Here is an 18,141-nt window from a genome sequence, read left to right on the forward strand (position 1 = left end):
CCATCAATCTCTCCTATAGTAAATCACCTTGGTGTTAATAGACTCAGCAGTGGTAGTCTTTAATGCCTGGCACCTCTGTGTTCATGGTCACGGCCCATAAAGTGTGCGTGCGTTCGTGTGCGAAAGAGAACATGTGTGCGTTACACATGACAAACGCGTTCTTCTGTCATTATTGGCACGAGTAGCAGAACCAGATGTTGCACACCAACCTAGACCCAAGGTATTAGGGAGGAAGAGAAGAGAGAGAGCACTGGAAAAACTACGCACATGCTTCACTTCACCCCTTTTGCAACCAGATCTTATTTTAATGGTGTTTGGGAGACAAGATTTTTTTTTTATGTGTGTGTTATGATATGTGTTTTTGCTATATATTTTAGTATTTCAAAAGTGTATGTGATGTTATGGACACTGGTCTCACTGCTGGATTACTACAATTACCATAATGCTTTGCTGCACTCACCCCACTGTCTTACAGCCTGGGAACACTTACATGCGCGGACAGAAGAAGCTGTCTTTTAAGTAATTTCCGGCTTTTTAGACAGCTGGTGGCAAGCTTTTCTGGGAATCTGGCCGCCGCAGCTGTCTAAAAAGCCAGAAGAGACCCCGGCAGTCAGCTTCCTTTGGCTGCGCAAGTGAGACCAGTGTCTGTGCCATCACAGACACTTTGAAATACTAAAATATCTAGTAAAAACACATATTACACACATACTGTAAAAGAAAACCCTAAAAAAACCCAGGGAAGTGTTTCTTGTCTCCCAAACATCATTAGAATAAGATCTGGTTGCAAAAGAGGTGAAGTGGCCCTTTAAGTAAAAGTCAAATCAATACTGCAATGTTAGAAAAAGTCCAGACTTGTAGAGATGTAGTGGAGTAGGTATAAAACGTATAAAAGTATAAAAAATAAATAAAAGATCACACTAGTGTGAACTGTGAAGTGAGGGGTGCTCTTATCATCATCATACATCACATTCCGTGCTTAGCCAATCAAATCATCACAAATGTAATTTCCGGCCAATCACTTTTGGCATCTTCTCTTATCCGCCCTCACTTTTTAAGATTTATCCTCAAAATGTACTTTGCTCAGCCAATCAAATGATCGCTATGGGGTGATCAGCCAATCAAATCATTGCTATGGGGTGAAGTACAGTACTTCCACCACTGAAATAGAGGCAGAGAGAGAGAGAGAGAGAGAGAGAGTAAAGAAGGTGGTGAGGATAGGACATATTATATAGGAAGAGAGAGTAGCAGTGATGATCAACACATTTACACATTTCCTTGCATGGGACCATTTCTGTCTCCTCTTCCTTGTCACTCTGTCTCGGTGTCGACAATACGAATCGTGCATGGATGCATGCCCCATTCACATACAGTACGTATGTATGCATGTACGCACACGCATCGAAATATACTGTATAATACAAAACCTTAATAAAATGTGCATCTACTGTAACTTGTCGGCACGTCTGTTTTCCAGGGTGTGAGGCGGACAGTACACCCCATAATGTGTCACAGTCATTTAATACTATAGATGGCTGCCAGACCTGCACATGCAGCGTGAGTATTTTCAACACACACAAACACACACACACACACACACACACACACACACACACACACACACACACACACACACACACACACACACACACACACACAATTGAGAGGGGCCACTCACACACACAGTCATTAACACAATGGCACTTTAGCATTGTCTACAGACTACCTCTATAAACAGCCTCCTGTTCTCTCTGTGTATCCCTGTGTGGTAACAGGGTGGTAACAGGGAGTGCTCTCCTCTGCCCTGCCCTCCGCTGCAGGGCTGCAGTGAGAGGGAGTCGGTGCCTGGAGAATGCTGTCCCAGATGCAGAGGTCAGTAACGTGTTGTAACATGCTGTGCCAAAACATACTGTAACGGTTAAGGACCCCAAGAGCAATAATAGTAAGACCTTTTTCATGGCAGCCATATTGACATAATGGTTGTGTAATGTTACTTCTTTCACATGTATATTCAGCTGTATATTTTAGTCTTACACAAACATTAGATTCCCATTGACAATGAATGGATAAATTACGTCATGTGGACGAGCAAATTGTAATTTTTTTCCCTACACAAACATTACATTCATTGACGATGACAATGAATGGAGATTTTTACATGTGTGTCAGTGTCTGAGCAAATCGTCTATTATTGTCCTATACAAAACGACAAGTTACGTCATGATGATGTACGATCACACGGGTGTGATCTAACATATGAAGTTAAGGGAATGTCTGTATGTCTGAATGAATTAATGAATGTCTGTCTGAAACACTGTCGCTTCTCGTCACTGGCTGCACCAATCGCTCTGAATTTTCACACAGGCATTGACCATTATATTATGGAGGTCCTTTTTCAATTCAACAAATGTAACGCTGTTAATTAAATTAATTTGTGAATTAATTGACTAACTGGGCAGATTGAAGACTCCCATTCAGTAAAATTTACTTGAAGGAGGTTTATAAGAATTTCGAAAATTTATTGAAATAAACAAAAAACAATTACATTAGTCGGCCTCACAGTGGCGCTATAACAGCCCACTTTACCTTTTGCCCTATAACTCTTGAACCGTAAGTAAATAATATCAAAATAAAAATTTCACATGATGCATCTCCCCATATACTGTAGGCCACACCCATTTGCATCTAGAAAAATGTACACGTTTGTTGCAAAAACATGATTTTTGGGGGATAAATCCCCTCGAAATTACTTACACGTGATCACAGGGGTGACTTGACATTGTAATTGGCTGGCAAAATCAGTGGCAGGGGCCTATATTTCCGAAGGAGTCTGTGCGATTGAGGCAACCACACTTTGCAATTTCCCCAGAATTGCACCTTTTCTGTACTACTTGCCCGACGGGCAAGTGCCTCTGAGACCAGACTGATTACACCTCAAAATACATAGATCACTAATATGATCTATTATTGTGTTCCTATATATTCCAAATGGTAAGGACTATTGATATTAATGAAGGTTTTGTTCCATTAGTGAGTCAGATCCTTTCCAATGAGCTAGCACACACAACAGCATTTAACCTGAATGGAACACAACCTTAATTAGAATCTTTGTATCATACCTGTGAAATAAGTAGTAATATACTCGTTATTCGATCAGTATATGGCTGTCGTGAAAAGCCTTTCAACTGTGGCCCAAATTTCGGGCTCTTCACACGCACACACACACACTGCACATACATATTGACGAGGATGGCTTGACCCATGACCATGCTGTAAAAGCATCTAAGATGACTGGACTGCTGGGAATGGTTTTAGGACATATATATGTAATACGATGGATGTAAGAGCATGGTGTATTTGACTATTCATTACGATCCATTAATGCTCAGTCATTACATCATATTTGTGTTGTAATGTGTGTTTGTGCTAGGCTGCATTCATTCTGGCATCCAGTATGACAATGGAGCCAAGTGGAGATCAGTGGAAAGGCCCTGTGATGTCTGCTACTGTGAGGTAGGTCATTGAGGTATACACAGTAGCAGACATCGCACACTGTTATGTCTGCTACTGTGAGGTAGGTTGTTCACTTATTCTGTGATGTCTGCTATTGTGAGGTAGGTCGTTCACTTATTCTGTGATGTCTGCTACTGTGAGATAACCTGACTCCGCCAGATGGTGGCAGTATTGAGTTCACAGGTAGTGTTGGGGAACTGCCACCATCTGGCGCAGTCAGGTTAACTGAGGTGGGTCATTGGGTTATTCTCAACCTTTTCTGGCCATGACCCCCCAAAATAATCACACACACACACACACACACACACACACACACACACACACACACACACACACACACACACACACACACTGACAAACATTTGGAATTGTAATAGTTGAACGAGTTCAGGCATTCAATATAGACCGATTCAGAAACAGGTCCCCTGGTCGCAGCAAACGTATTTCCTGTAGGCGGAGACGACATATCTGCAGTGTAAACTCGCAGGTCTTCTACTACATTGAATGGTAGAGTGACTGAGTAGTAGTAGTAGTCTGCCTCAAATGTTACTCTTTTACCTGCTTTTTACCATTAGTAACTTTACAAAGATGCCCAGAACATCGGGATGAACCTGTGTAGTTTAGAAAAACGGAATGTCAAAAAATACACTGTGGGCCCAGTGGTCCAGGCACCTTGGCTGGGCAGTGTGCCGCGGGTTTGACTCCCGATCCCGACGGCCCTCACTGCATGTCTTCCCTCCATTTCTCGCCCCATTTCCCGTCAGCCTACTGTCTGTCCCTCCATAAAAATATAAAATAAAGGCGAAAGCCACAAAAAAACTAAACTTTTTCTTTTTTTATAATACACTGCTGAGATCAGAGCCATAAAGTAATGGTTGAGACGAAGCAGTGAAAGGTCCTACAAGATACATAACATCAAGTCTTACCCAATACCCAATCTTTCTGTTGTATGAACACAAGGCTGCTGTACTTTATACAGTACCTCATACTTTAAATGCTTAGTATGAGGTATCAGTTTCAGTCAGTCTGTGATGTCTATTACACCCATCCTTTTTGGTGAGCGACTGTAATTTAGGTGTTGGCACAAGAATACAAACAAAATCAATAGATATCAAACCACACATGTGGAAGGAACTTGCCAAGTCAGAGTTTGGCTCATTATTTCATCATATACTGTATTATTAATTTATTAGACAAGTAGAATAATCATAATCAACGTATGTGTCCCCCCCACACTTTGAATGCTCTATTTCAGCCAATGTTTCACTGTCACTTTCTTCAGCTTCACTTAAGGCCTATTCATAGTCCAGTTTTTGGTGAAGAGGTAGGTGACCACCGAAAACTACAACATGACGTCATGCCGCGGTGATTATAAGTGACTCACCGCTCACACTACACATCGCTCTGTTTTTACTAACCACTGTTTCGGTGGTCACCTCTTCACAGAAAACTGGACTTTACTTGTTGTGACACATGGTGTGACGATGTGTTGTTGAGGCAGATCCTGTGTTTCATGTGCTTCTGTTCAGGAGGGCCGTGTTCACTGTGAGAGGGAGAGCTGCCACACTCCCTGTAAAAACCCCACATCTCCACCTGCTGGTAGCTGCTGTCCTGTCTGCAATGGTAGGTTCCTTTACACAGTGGTGCTGACATTCTTTACTTAAGTAAAATTATCAATACTGCAATGTAGACTAGAAATGCTCTGTTACAAAGTAAAAGTACTGAATTTAAAATGTACTTGAGTAAAAGTACAAAAGTATTTGTATCAAAATTCACTTAAAGTACTCATTGTGCAATCATTGTGCATATTTCAAATTAATACAAATCTTTTGAAAATAGCAGATCTACAAGCTCACAATGCATTGCATCGCAACAGAAATGTGTGTGTGTGTGTGTGTGTGTGTGTGTGTGTGTGTGTGTGTGTGTGTGTGTGTGTGTGTGTGTGTGTGTGATACAGGCTGTGGTGTGAATGGTCATGACTTCCCTAATGGTGCTGTGATCCCTGCTGGAGAACATTGTCAGGAGTGTGCATGTGTAGTAAGTCTAAGTCAATAAGCACAACACACACTCACCACGCACGCACGCACGCACGTGCGCACGTGCTACAACATCTACAACATTCTCTAATGTTGTAGAATGGAGATGTGGTATATATGTTCTCCTGGGAGTTCTGAGTGTGTTTTCTCTAATGTTGTAGAATGGAGATGTGGTATGTTCTCCCCTGCCCTGTCCTGCGCTGTCTTGTCGAAACCCTGTGCACCGTGCCGGAGACTGCTGTCCACGGTAACAAACCAGTAGGCGCCGCAGCTGGGCCATTTCTGGATTCCTTATAAACATCACAGTCCATAACTGCACTCTTTCTTTGAACTAATGTGTCTATTATTAGCACTCTTCTGAAATAGCGAGATGCAGCAAAAACCCATCTACTTTGCTTGAAATGTCCATACCGGTACATTTGATCTTGGACAAACTTGTCCAAACCCTGCATATGACAAGGGTTGAGTGACACCTAGTGGTGCTGTTGAGAAACTTGTGTAACAGTAGAACACAGTGGAAAGGGAAATAAACCATGTTTCTTTGTGTCTTTAGATGTGAGAAGTGTGAATATGAGTCTAAAGTGTATCTGGATGGACAGGCCTTCCCATCCAGGACAGACTCCTGCCTCCGCTGTCACTGCTCTGTGAGTACACACAGGGGAAAAGGCATAGTCCACTTGCCAGAATGTGAACCCTGGCATTTTGAGTACCCTAACGTTTTATGTTAGAAATGTTAAGTATGGGTCTCCAGCATGTAGAAACTGCCGGATGCTAACTTGCATTATGTTTCATAATTGACTACACCATTAAGAACCTATATCAGGCAAAAATAATATATCATAATAATAATCATCATGCTTTAAAGGTATATTCAGTGATTTCACTTAATTCAAATATCACTTATTTTTTGTTTTGTTGTGATAATTCTCCCTACTATAGAGTGTGCTGACCATATAAGTAGTTCATCCCTGTCCCCAGTTAACCCCTGGGGGTCAAAGTTTCGTTTTTGGCTAGGTGGCCCAGCCTTCATCCAATCAGGATAGAGAGTGGCCTCCCGCCAATCATGATCGAGCGGGGGCAGGCCTTTGTGTGTGTGCTGTTGGCCTGTCGTGTGTGTGTGTCGTCCCCCCCCACTGTAGAGCGTGTGCATGTGCACATCTTGTTACCGGGGCGGACCAGGAGATTTTCCGAATCACCCAAATCACTGAATGCTCCTTTAAGTATCATGTGACATGTCAAACTAGGGGGTTTTCATGATGCTGAATCCATTCCAATCACAAATGGGATGAGGTTCAAGGGACACTTCACCCTTTTTGCAAAAAAAAATATGTTAATGACGTTTAGAAGCTTTAGAACACTTTCCTGGAGATCTTTATGTGTGCAATATGTGGTTTTAGATATTTTAGATTGTAGCAGTGAGCCTGTTGTCTCTGATGTCATGGACACTGGGCTCACTTCCTTCCTGGACTACATGTTGTCTCAGTAAGACAGCTCTCCCCCTATCCACAAGGAGGAGCAGTGCACCAAAGAATTATGGGAATTGTAGTCCAGGAAGGTAGTGAGACCAGTGTCCATGACATCAGAGACAACAGGCTCACTGCTACAATCTAAAATAACTAAAACCACATATTACACACATAAATACCCCCAGGAAAGTGATCTAAAGCTTCTAAACGTCATTAACATATATTTTTTTGCAAAAAGGGTGAAGTGTCCCTTTCAGCACATTTGGGCAAGTGGCTATGGCCGTTTTTAGTGTTTTTTGTGCAAAACTAATGCTTGGAATAGATTTAGAATCATGGAAACACCCTAGTTTGACCCGTCACATGCTACTTTAAAGCATGATGTTTTTTGTTTTTTTCTACATTTCTACATGCTGGGGACCCATACTCAACAGTTCACATTGGGCTCTATGGGCTGGAAAGTAGACTATAATATTGTATGTGGTTCTGTTAATAATACTCATTCTAATGGAACATTTATCATTATGTATATTCATCACCTGCCTGCATGAATGCCCTCGGGAAACCATTTAAAACTTGCTGTACCAAAAAAGAATACCAGCCACCCAGACAGATTCTTATATGCCCTGGGGCTATAGGGAAACTCCATTTAAATCTCAGTGTACTTTCTAAGATTACCAGATATCGTTCCGAAAATAATTAGCTAAAGCATACTGTGTGAGTTTTTATCCAAACAATGGCACATTTGTTTATAATAGCTGTGTCGGTGTGAGTTCTCGTTTCACCATGAGAGGTTCCTGTTGTCCCATCTGCCTTTGATAGGGAGGTACAGTGTCTTGTGAGCACATGGATGCATCGTCATGTCCCACACCGCCCTGCAGTCACCCTGCCAAGGTCAGAGGACAGTGTTGTCCTACCTGTGACAGTGAGTATATACAGTATACTGTACACGTCGAAGAGAATCATACGCACGTGCCCTATGTCTTGTTCAGCATATTATTATTAGGGTTGTAGCGATCTGATCACATCATTTTTAAATGATCGGAAACGGATTTAAAAAATGACGTAATCGGGACATCCCTAGTATCAATATTATATCCATATCATGATATTAGACTGGATATCGTCTGTGATTTTGGATACTGTCTGTACTGTTGTGATATGGCATAAATGTTCTATAAAAATCGGCAGATACTCAAAATCAAATGATCGGAATTGGATCCGGAGCAAAAAAACATGATCGAGACATCCCTAATTAATTGCGACGGTAGGTCGCATTTACTGTGAAAACATCTCCCGTCAGTTATTTAGTCACCCCACGCCTCCATATACTGTATGGTCATGCCCCGTGACATCACACCTCCATATATGGTCACGCCTCGTGACATCATGCTCGTGACATCATGCTCATGACATCATGCCTCCATATATGGTCACGCCTTGTGACATCACGCCTCGTGACATCACGCATCCATATATGGTCATGCCTCGTGACATCACACCTCGTGACATGTCACGCCACCATATACAGTATGGTGTATCTCCATACTGTATATGAAGATTACGACACTGACCTCATCTAACCCTGGATAACCATACATGGAGAAGACTGGATCATCACCTAGATCTGCATATATGGAGCCGGCCAGCAACTCTACATCTGACCTCAAACCCTTAGATCTCCATATATGGAGCTGCCCTGTTCTGACATGTTGATCCAACCCCACCCATCCCTCCTGTTCTGACATTCCATATGTTGATCTGACCTCATCAAACCCTTTACACTCAAGACACGCTCCATATATGGCCAGTACAGATTTCATTCCATATGTTGAATCTGACCCCCCATGCCAAAGCGCCAGTGCTCGCCCAGCAGTCTGCCGTCACCCAGGCAGATGCATGCACGCTTCTCGCCATCAGGGTGTCTTACTGGTTATTATTATTTCATATTCTTTCTGTTTCTTATTCTCTTTGTCAAAGATAACATGAAAATGAGCTTATTACCGTGTCATGAATGTTGTTGTTTTTTTCACAGAGTGTGAATATGACCGGAGGGTGTATGCTGATGGTAAGGTCTTCAGCATGCCTGGGAGTGGACCCTGCTTGCAGTGTCGCTGTAAGGTGAGGCTCCCCTAAAACGCCTCTCATTTCATGGCCCTGGGAAGGACTCTTCAGTCCTCTGTTGTCGATTAAATAATCTTCCAAAGATGAAGGAATGACATCTGGCACTGTAGTTGGCATTCTAAAATTCCCATTACACCTCCCAGGGCATGGAATAGGGAAAGGAAGCACTTAAAGATGGAGGGCTCCAATTTCAAGGCAAGCAACGCAGGATATGAAGCACTGGGCATAAGGGGCAACGGATAAGGGATCTCTTAAAGGCAATGGCATGTGGCAGATTGGTTTAATTACGCCCAAACCATACCTATGCATAATGTAACGGGTAACGGAGATGTTTTAGGGATTTAGACAGGTAACCAAAATACCAACTTTAGTGGGGGAAGGGGAACACCCCTTCTTTGTACTTTTTCTGTTTTGTATGCGTCTATGGAGTTAACATTACTCTAATAGACCACAAGGTGTGATTCAAATATCCAAATATGTCTTCCCTGTGTATTTTTGGTTTCTTCCTGAAAGCATTTGAGTCAAAAGGCCCAATCGAAAATACACCATTTGTGTGACATCATAACCCTAACCCCTCCCTCATTATCATACAACACACATCTGTGGGCAAGTTCATGTGGGTGGTGCTACGGTGAAAACCAGGTATACTTCATTTTTAGTGTGGCCACATAAAAACATAATTTTAACACTTTCTGTACACATTTTTGAAAAAGTCATGCACTTCATCTTTAAAATTAATGAAACCTTGCGTTTGATTATAAATCTGCTGTCACACTGTTCAAAACGTGCACACACACACACACACACACACACACACACACACACACACACAAACGCACACGCACATGCACACACGCACACACACACACTGAGCTTATTATGTGTCACACGTGCATGTTTGTGTTTCAGGGAGGTAACGTGATATGTCACGAGGAGAGATGTCCTCCTGTCCAGTGCTCCAACCCCATCATAGACCCTCACCTCTGCTGCCCCGTCTGTAAAGGTACACACGCTGCCCCGTCTGTAAAGGTACACACGCTGCCCCGTCTGTAAAGGTACACACACTGCCCCGTCTGTAAAGGTACACACGCTGCCCCGTCTGTAAAGGTACACACACTGCCCCGTCTGTAAAGATACACACACTGCCCCGTCTGTAAAGGTACACACACTGCCCCGTCTGTAAAGGTACACACACTGCCCTGTCTGTAAAGGTACACACACTGCCCCGTCTGTAAAGATACACACACTGCCCCGTCTGTAAAGGTACACACACTGCCCTGTCTGTAAAGGTACACACACTGCCCCGTCTGTAAAGATACACACACTGCCCCGTCTGTAAAGGTACACACGCTGCCCTGTCTGTAAAGGTACACACGCTGCCCCGTCTGTAAAGGTACACACACTGCCCCGTCTGTAAAGGTACACACACTGCCCTGTCTGTAAAGGTACACACGCTGCCCCGTCTGTAAAGGTACACACACTGCCCTGTCTGTAAAGGTACACACACTGCCCTGTCTGTAAAGGTACACACACTGCCCCGTCTGTAAAGGTACACACACTGCCCCGTCTGTAAAGGTACACACACTGCCCCGTCTGTAAAGGTACACACACTGCCCCGTCTGTAAAGATACACACACTGCCCCGTCTGTAAAGGTACACACGCTGCCCTGTCTGTAAAGGTACACACGCTGCCCCGTCTGTAAAGGTACACACACTGCCCTGTCTGTAAAGGTACACACACTGCCCTGTCTGTAAAGGTACACACACTGCCCTGTCTGTAAAGGTACACACACTGCCCCGTCTGTAAAGGTACACACACTGCCCCGTCTGTAAAGGTACACATAGACCCTCATCTCTGCTGCCCCATCTGTAAAGGTACACACCAAAAGTACAAAACAAAAGCAAGTAAAAGTCTGAAATGCAATATTTCTTGAGTAAAAGTACAAAAGCATTGGTGTCAAGATGTACTTAAAATACCAAAAGTAAAAGTACTCATTATAAAGAATTTCACAAGTTTTCACAAAAATCATTAGAAAATCTACAAGCTCACAATGCGTCACATTCGCAACTCATTGTGAGCTTGCAATCTGGGAACACATCGTTAAAAAAAGAAAAAACAGCACCCTCATTTTGATCATCGTTCATTGTTATCTTCAAAATAACTACTAACTAAAGTTTTCAAATGCATGCACACACGCGCACACACATACACACACACTTGAAAATCATCCAAACCTTGTCTTTCTTTAGCGTGTGTGTTGGATGGTACAGAGTACGAGGACGGCTCCCAGTGGCATCCAGAGGGACCCTGCTCCAGCTGTGCATGTGTGGACGGAGAGGCTGTGTGTACGCACACACAGTGTCCGCCTACTGACTGCCTGTACCCAACCAAAAACACTGGTAGGTGTGTGTGTGCGTCAAAAGTCTGTCTCATTTAGCGCGTTGAGCTTGCAGATCTCCTATTTTCTGCGCGCCACTCACTGTGGCCTCACCACCTCACAACAGCACAACACCAAAAAGTCATGCACTTCATCTTTAAAATTAATGAAACCTTGTGTTTGATTATAAATCTGCTGTCACACTGTTCAAAACGTGCACACACACATATCCCCAAAATAAATCTATAGTTTAATTCGTGCCATACTCAGCCTATGCACAACCGATGTTTTAATATGGTATATATTTTGTGAAATGTTTATTGTCATTCCGTGTATCTACAAGCTCCAAGTGTTGCGTCCACAGCACGTTGCAGGCCCGGTTTGGCCATCGGGAGCACCGGCCTGCCTGCCTGCCTGCTTTTTTTTTTTTTTTTGCATCAGGTCAGGCCAACAAAAAAGAAATCTCTCCTAAGCTCAGGCCAGGCCAGCCACAGTCAATTTCAATTCAGGCAGTGTTGCTGCAGCACAACTACGTTGTGTGTCTTGTGTTAATGGAGGGAAGAAGTTAATAATATAAATAACATCAGATGGTACATTTCTCATGTGAAATTACTGTCCCCCAAGGGCCCCCAAAATTTCGGCGCGCGCTGTGTGGCCTGCCAGGGCGTATAACTCCCGGCATGATTTGGAGTTCCACTCCGGGCCTGGCACGTTGTGAGCATGCAGATCTTCTATTTTCGGTGCACCACTCACCATGAATCCAAGCAGAGGTCCTACCACAACCACAAAGTCCTCAGCGCAATGGCATGTCCTGCAAATAGTTGAGATTTAACTTGTGCCATACTCGGGCAATCCTCAACCGATTGTTATAATTCCAAGTGGGCTATACTCCGTGAAGTGTATATTTTCATTGGGTGTATAAGTCATGTTTTTATATGCCTTTATCAAACGATAAAGGCATGTTAGCCATGCAGCCTATATTGCATGTGCACTGAGCTGTGGTGCCCTTAGGCCTACACTCACATGTACAACCTTTATTCAAATAGTTAAAATAGTTCAATTAAAATAAAACTGAGCACAAATAATGACCCGGTGCAGGCCAGTGCAAAAATAAATAACGGCATACTGCAAATAGCGGCCTGGTTCTTTATAGACGCCCGGGGTCCGTGTAGGTCTACTCACCCCATGAAGCCTTGAATTCATGGAACTTTTGTTTCTTTATGCATTCCTAATTAGCTAACCAATAATTTGATGACCTGCTGTGTTTCCTGTAGGAGACTCAAAAAAGTCTCCTAGACTCTGCCGTACAACTCTGAGTACAAATCTGCAGATATTATACGTTTAATGAATGTATATAATGTCTACCACAGGTTCTTGTTGTGCCGAGTGTGACAGCTGCACCTACAACCACCGCATCTACGACAACAGACAGAGGTTCACAACCCCTGATCAGCCCTGCCACGTCTGCACCTGTCTGGTGAGAACAACCCCACACTATCCCTGATCAGCTCTGCCACATCTGCACCTGTCTGGTGAGAATGCGATGGCTCTTCGATGCGGGCAGTGATGGAAGAAGTACAAATTAATTATTCCGAAACCGCCAGTGTTTTCAGTCAAGACTCTTATTTTGAAGGCCCCGAGACATGAACCAGGTGTAAAAACAACCTAAACGCTGTCTTTTATTTTACCTACCGTAGAAAGTAAAAAAAAAACTTGAGAACTTATTTACTTTGGGGAAAGCACACAATCAGCACTGAAGAATGATTTTGTATTTGTGTCACTGACACACCTCTGTAACGCCCTTCTCAGGATGGTACTGTAGAGTGTAAGAGAAGACCCTGCCCTTCACTCAACTGCACCAACTCCTACACGCCAGCTGGAGAGTGCTGCCCCAAATGTCCAGGTAACCAAAATGCATGGAATATAATTTGCATGTAGGTGTGTGAAAGCATGCGAAGATTCCAATGGCATAGGGCTGGCACAGCGGTTCATGGGGCGGCAGTGGCTCAGGGGTAGAGAGTACAGGGTACAGAGTGGCCGGTAGAGAGGCCGGATGGGAATGTGAGGCTCCTAGTTCGATCCCGGGCTCCCCCAGAGTTGGTGTCGAAGTGTAATTGAGCAAGACTCTGAACCCCTAATTGCTCCCGATGTGCAGGTTGGTGCCTTGCATGGTCCCAATGCTGCACATTGAGAACCAATGTTCTAAAGTAGCTCCCCATATCAATTTCACAACTCAGTACATGTGGTTATTTACTAGGAATGCCACCGAATTGTTTTATTTTAATATTTCAAAATCGATTTTGCATTTACAACTTTTTTTTACAGACAAAATATAGTCTAATACTACTGTACAGTAAATCGTCATTGATTTATTGTCACTTGAAAAGTAAATATATGAGGACTGAGAAGGGTCTTCTACGATCTCCACAAAAGTTTACTCATTTACTTATCAAAACCGGTTATAAAGCTGTAACCATCAAAACATAGACAGCACTCAACATTAATGTTATCTGACCATGTGAGTATAATATCTCTGCTGTCGGGAAGAAACCACCTAACTCCAAGATTTTCATTTTTCAAGAAATGAAATAATTTGTTTTCAGGAAATGAAGAAAACCTATTTGTAAAACAATGCAATACTTCCTCATCAAAGTTGGTATTGTGACGTTATATATTGTAAATTACTTGCATGAGGGAGAGGTGGTGGAGGCAGCAGTTTGAGAGTCTAATGGAGTTAAAAGGTTTTGTCTGAAGCGCTTTTTAATACTTTCCATTGGTTCAGTATTTTGTTAAACCAACACACAGACAGTGAAAGGTGTTCAAAGCATTGATTTATGGAAAAAAAATCTAAAACCTTAAACATTGAGTTAGGTGGTTTCCTCCTGACAGCTGCAATTTATACTAAACTAAAGATATATATACTAACTTTTCTTTTCTTTTTGATAGTCAAAAAATGTTCGCCAGGGCTGTAGAATATTTGAATATTGGCCTGGGCCGTGGCTCAGCGGTCCAGGCACCTTGGCTGGTAATCCAGTCTGGCAGTGTGCCGCGTGTTCGACTCCCGATCCCGATACTGCATGTCACCCCCCCATCTCTCTCCCCATTTCCTGTCAGCCTACTGTCTGTCCCTCCATACAAAAAATATATAAAATAAAGGCGAAAGCCACCAAAAAAAACCCCATTAAGAATATTAGAATATTGACTTTCATCAGTTTCTGGCATCCATAGTAGTAGGCCTACCTATTTACTCATTCACGTTGTGTTGTGTGTATGTGTGTCCATTAGACTGTTCCTTTGAAAACCACATATTCGTGGATGGTGAGGCGTTCCCTAACCCTGTGAGTGTGTGCGAGGAATGTGTGTGTCTGGAAGGCAGGGTAGACTGCCATCCACCACAGTGCCAACGGCCTAACTGCAACGCCCCTCTGCCTGGAACATGCTGTCACAACAACTGCAACGGTACCAAAGTTTCAATTTTGCCCTGAAATGTATGCAGAGCTAATGGTGGTTAATGTATGTTTTGTAACAATAATCAAAATCTTCAAAGTAGCTAATACCGGTAACTAAAGTTTTCAAATAATTGTAGTTGAGTAAAAGTATGATATTTGCCTCTGAGATGTAGTGGAGTAGAAGTAATTGGTGAGAGAAAATACATGTACTTATTTTACACCACTGACAATGACCCCTTCAATTCCTTGTGATTCCTCTGCATTTAGGCTGCAGCTATGCCGGGAAGGAGTATCCCAACGGACAAGAGTTCCCTCATCCTACTGACGGGTGCAGGACCTGCAACTGTATTGTAAGAATAGAAATGACACCAATAGGCGCACACACACCATTTTGGAAAGAACTTGGACCCCTTCCCTACTTCTTTCACAGGTGTTACCGCTGAGTTTGTAAACACATCAAAGATCCGAATATAATCAATTTCTAATGGATGCCTTGGCCTGGAAGAGAGATCATCAGGTGGTCTCCAACCTTCTTAGAGTGTTTCAACCCTCAACCACTACACTCTCCAGTTGGCGGGTCAGCAGTGATTGGCCAAGTCACTGCCCCTCTCCTCCAGACTTCCAGGGGCCTGTTTCACGAAACTTGGATTAACTAATCCAGGATTTAGGCCAAAACCAGGCTTTTTCAATCCTGGTCTTTACAGCCTGGTTTATTCTGTTCCACTAAAGCCAAGCGAGGCTCAGAATTGACGGATTTGGCGAGCTGGGATCAGCAAGCCTGGCTTAATAGACAGTCTGGCTTTTTGTCTCTAGACCCATTATGTGGATCACAGATTTACTGATCCTTCTTATTCATGGGGTATTAAGGCAGTTTGCATCCTTAATAGTTGCATTACAGCCCCCTTCTGTATATCTCATTATCTTTACTAATCTATTCAAGACTTACTGATACAAGGACTTAAGCTTCTAAAAGAAATACTGCTGCTGTAATTAAAGAGAGAACATACTCTCAATAGTGGATAGACTGAATGATTAACTACCCCAAAAATATAGTTTAATTTGACCACTACTATTAACTTAAAACATAATTCTTAATATTGTAAGCATAATGATATTGTCGCATTGTGATATTTGGCCATAACTCCCTCCTCTGAGGGAGCTACCTTTGGGTAAGGGGGTTGTTGTCCAGACAGGGGGCAGACTGGTGAGGGTCATGGGTTCATGTAGCATGCCAAAGTTTGTGCTATTGCCATTGAGAATGCATTGGGCGTTTAAGTTAAATAACTCAGAAACTACAAAACATTTCAAAGTAAAAAGTTCCAGCATGTGTCTCCACAGAAAGCTGAATTTTACAAAGTGTGAATGGAGTTTCTAGGTGAAAGTGATTTTTTGAAGTGCCACTATCTGCCTATAAATGTCTCAAATTTGAAAGCACTATATTTCTAAAACTATGAAACATTTCAAAGATTCCTTTTCAGGCACACATGTCCACCGTAAGATGAACCTAAGTAGGTTTGAAAGGGGTTTCTAGGTGTAAGTATGTAGGACTAGTAGTGGGTGAAACGTTACAATGGTAATATGTTGTAAAACAATGAGTAATGGTACTATTTAGTGGTTTTCACTTTTACAAAAAAGAAATATAATAATACAATATAATAATTCTTCTTAACCGTGCACTTGCACGACAGCAAACCTATTCATGTGGAACATTCACCAAAAGCAGCTGATCTACAAGCTCACAAGCTGTCATGATGTTGTGCAGCCTATATATTTTGGTTATTTGATTTTATATAGTGCTTAAATTAGTCCTTTAATGCAGACCGATACAAATAAGGCAACATAAACCCATAATAATTGAATAAATCTGGAAAACATCATTGGTTTGTGATCAGTTTGACTGCTTAATGAACAGTAAAGACATCAGGATTAGGTTAAACCTGGCTGTTAGCCTGGTCCGGAGCAGGCTAAGTCCAAAGCATTAGTTTCCATGGTAACTAATGTATCATCACTTTCATGAAACCGAATCAAGCCTCAACATATCCAGGTTAACTGGTTAAATTAATCTGGCAAGATTAACCAGCTTTCATGAAACCGGTTAATCGCTGATCCAGGATATATTAAACCAGGATATGTGTTAAATCCCGGCTTAATCTCTAATCCAAGTTTTGTGAAACAGGCCCCAGCTATAGATAGATAAGTCCACGGAGGGGCGCCCCGGGCGCAGCCATCACACAGGCGCAACCAGCACCGGGAGAGAGGGCCACACCCAGCCAACAGGGAAGTTCGAACCCTGCAGCAAACCAGTGCTGGCCACACCCCAGCGACCGCCGCGCCCAGGGCACCCCCTGCAGACCCGCCCGTGCTGTCCTTTCTCCTGCCAGAACTAACCGGAAGCTCTCTCTGCCTTGTGTCTTCTTGGGTGATAGCAGGCACCTACCAGACTGTTCGTCTGTGCGGTGTGCATGTGTCCGTCCTTTGTCGTTGAATCTGTGCTATGGAGTCTCTCTTCCTCCCCACCTCTCTAGAGACTCTGGGGGTATTGATCATTTGTACGTTCTGTATACTAATGAAGGCTCTGTTCCATTCTGGTCAAATAGAGGGTCCATTTGTACACTCAGAGTTAAATTAAAACGTTTGAGAACCACTGCACACTAAATGGAACAGAGCCTTAATTAGTATCATCAGCAACACATGTGAAGGAAGTAGGGAAGCGGCCCGAAAGTAAGAAGAGTTATTCTGTGTGCATCTAGCCCATTCAACCATACGTTTTTAAGCAGAAGTACAAGGAATATAGGGTCTGATGATGTGTAATAAATTGTGTATAATTGTAGAATGGAAATGTCCAGTGTCTGATGAAGAGGTGCCCGCCACTACAGTGTTCCAACCCTAACCTGCTGCCTGGAGACTGCTGCCCCCAGTGTCCTGGTAAGGAATTACAAAATGCAGAGAACAAGGTAGAAATAATTCTGGGCTTTAGGTGGGTGGTGTGAAGAGTTTTGTTAAAGATGGGATGCCCCTCTAAAACATGACCATCAGGTATTATTGCGACTGTAGGTCGCAGATTTCTATGAAAACCTGCAAAACATATATATGACTAGGGATGGAGCTTGATAACCTATACCCGAAAAAATCCGATAACAAGTATATATTGAGTGCCCTTATCAATAAGCTTTAGGCTTAT

The 18,141-nt window shown here is 42.9% G+C and overlaps 1 protein-coding gene across 2 annotated transcripts in view; it reads left to right on the forward strand.

The window, feature by feature from the left end:
* Positions 1–18,141, forward strand: part of kcp (kielin cysteine rich BMP regulator) — a 65,549-nt gene that overhangs the window by 20,102 nt on the left and 27,306 nt on the right. For both annotated transcript variants that reach the window (XM_083762347.1, XM_083762348.1), the window contains exons 6-21: positions 1,475–1,554; positions 1,773–1,869; positions 3,428–3,510; positions 5,040–5,133; positions 5,468–5,547; positions 5,708–5,793; positions 6,100–6,190; positions 7,832–7,934; positions 9,045–9,130; positions 10,043–10,136; positions 11,384–11,533; positions 12,882–12,988; positions 13,321–13,414; positions 14,797–14,970; positions 15,228–15,310; positions 17,792–17,885. In XM_083762347.1, the coding sequence (XP_083618473.1) occupies positions 1,475–1,554; positions 1,773–1,869; positions 3,428–3,510; positions 5,040–5,133; positions 5,468–5,547; positions 5,708–5,793; positions 6,100–6,190; positions 7,832–7,934; positions 9,045–9,130; positions 10,043–10,136; positions 11,384–11,533; positions 12,882–12,988; positions 13,321–13,414; positions 14,797–14,970; positions 15,228–15,310; positions 17,792–17,885 (1,596 nt within the window). The remainder of the gene's footprint in view (positions 1–1,474; positions 1,555–1,772; positions 1,870–3,427; positions 3,511–5,039; positions 5,134–5,467; positions 5,548–5,707; positions 5,794–6,099; positions 6,191–7,831; positions 7,935–9,044; positions 9,131–10,042; positions 10,137–11,383; positions 11,534–12,881; positions 12,989–13,320; positions 13,415–14,796; positions 14,971–15,227; positions 15,311–17,791; positions 17,886–18,141) is intronic.

This window comes from Protomyctophum parallelum, assembly GCF_964188405.1.
Source record: "Protomyctophum parallelum genome assembly, chromosome: 4".
NCBI lineage: Eukaryota > Metazoa > Chordata > Actinopteri > Myctophiformes > Myctophidae > Protomyctophum > Protomyctophum parallelum.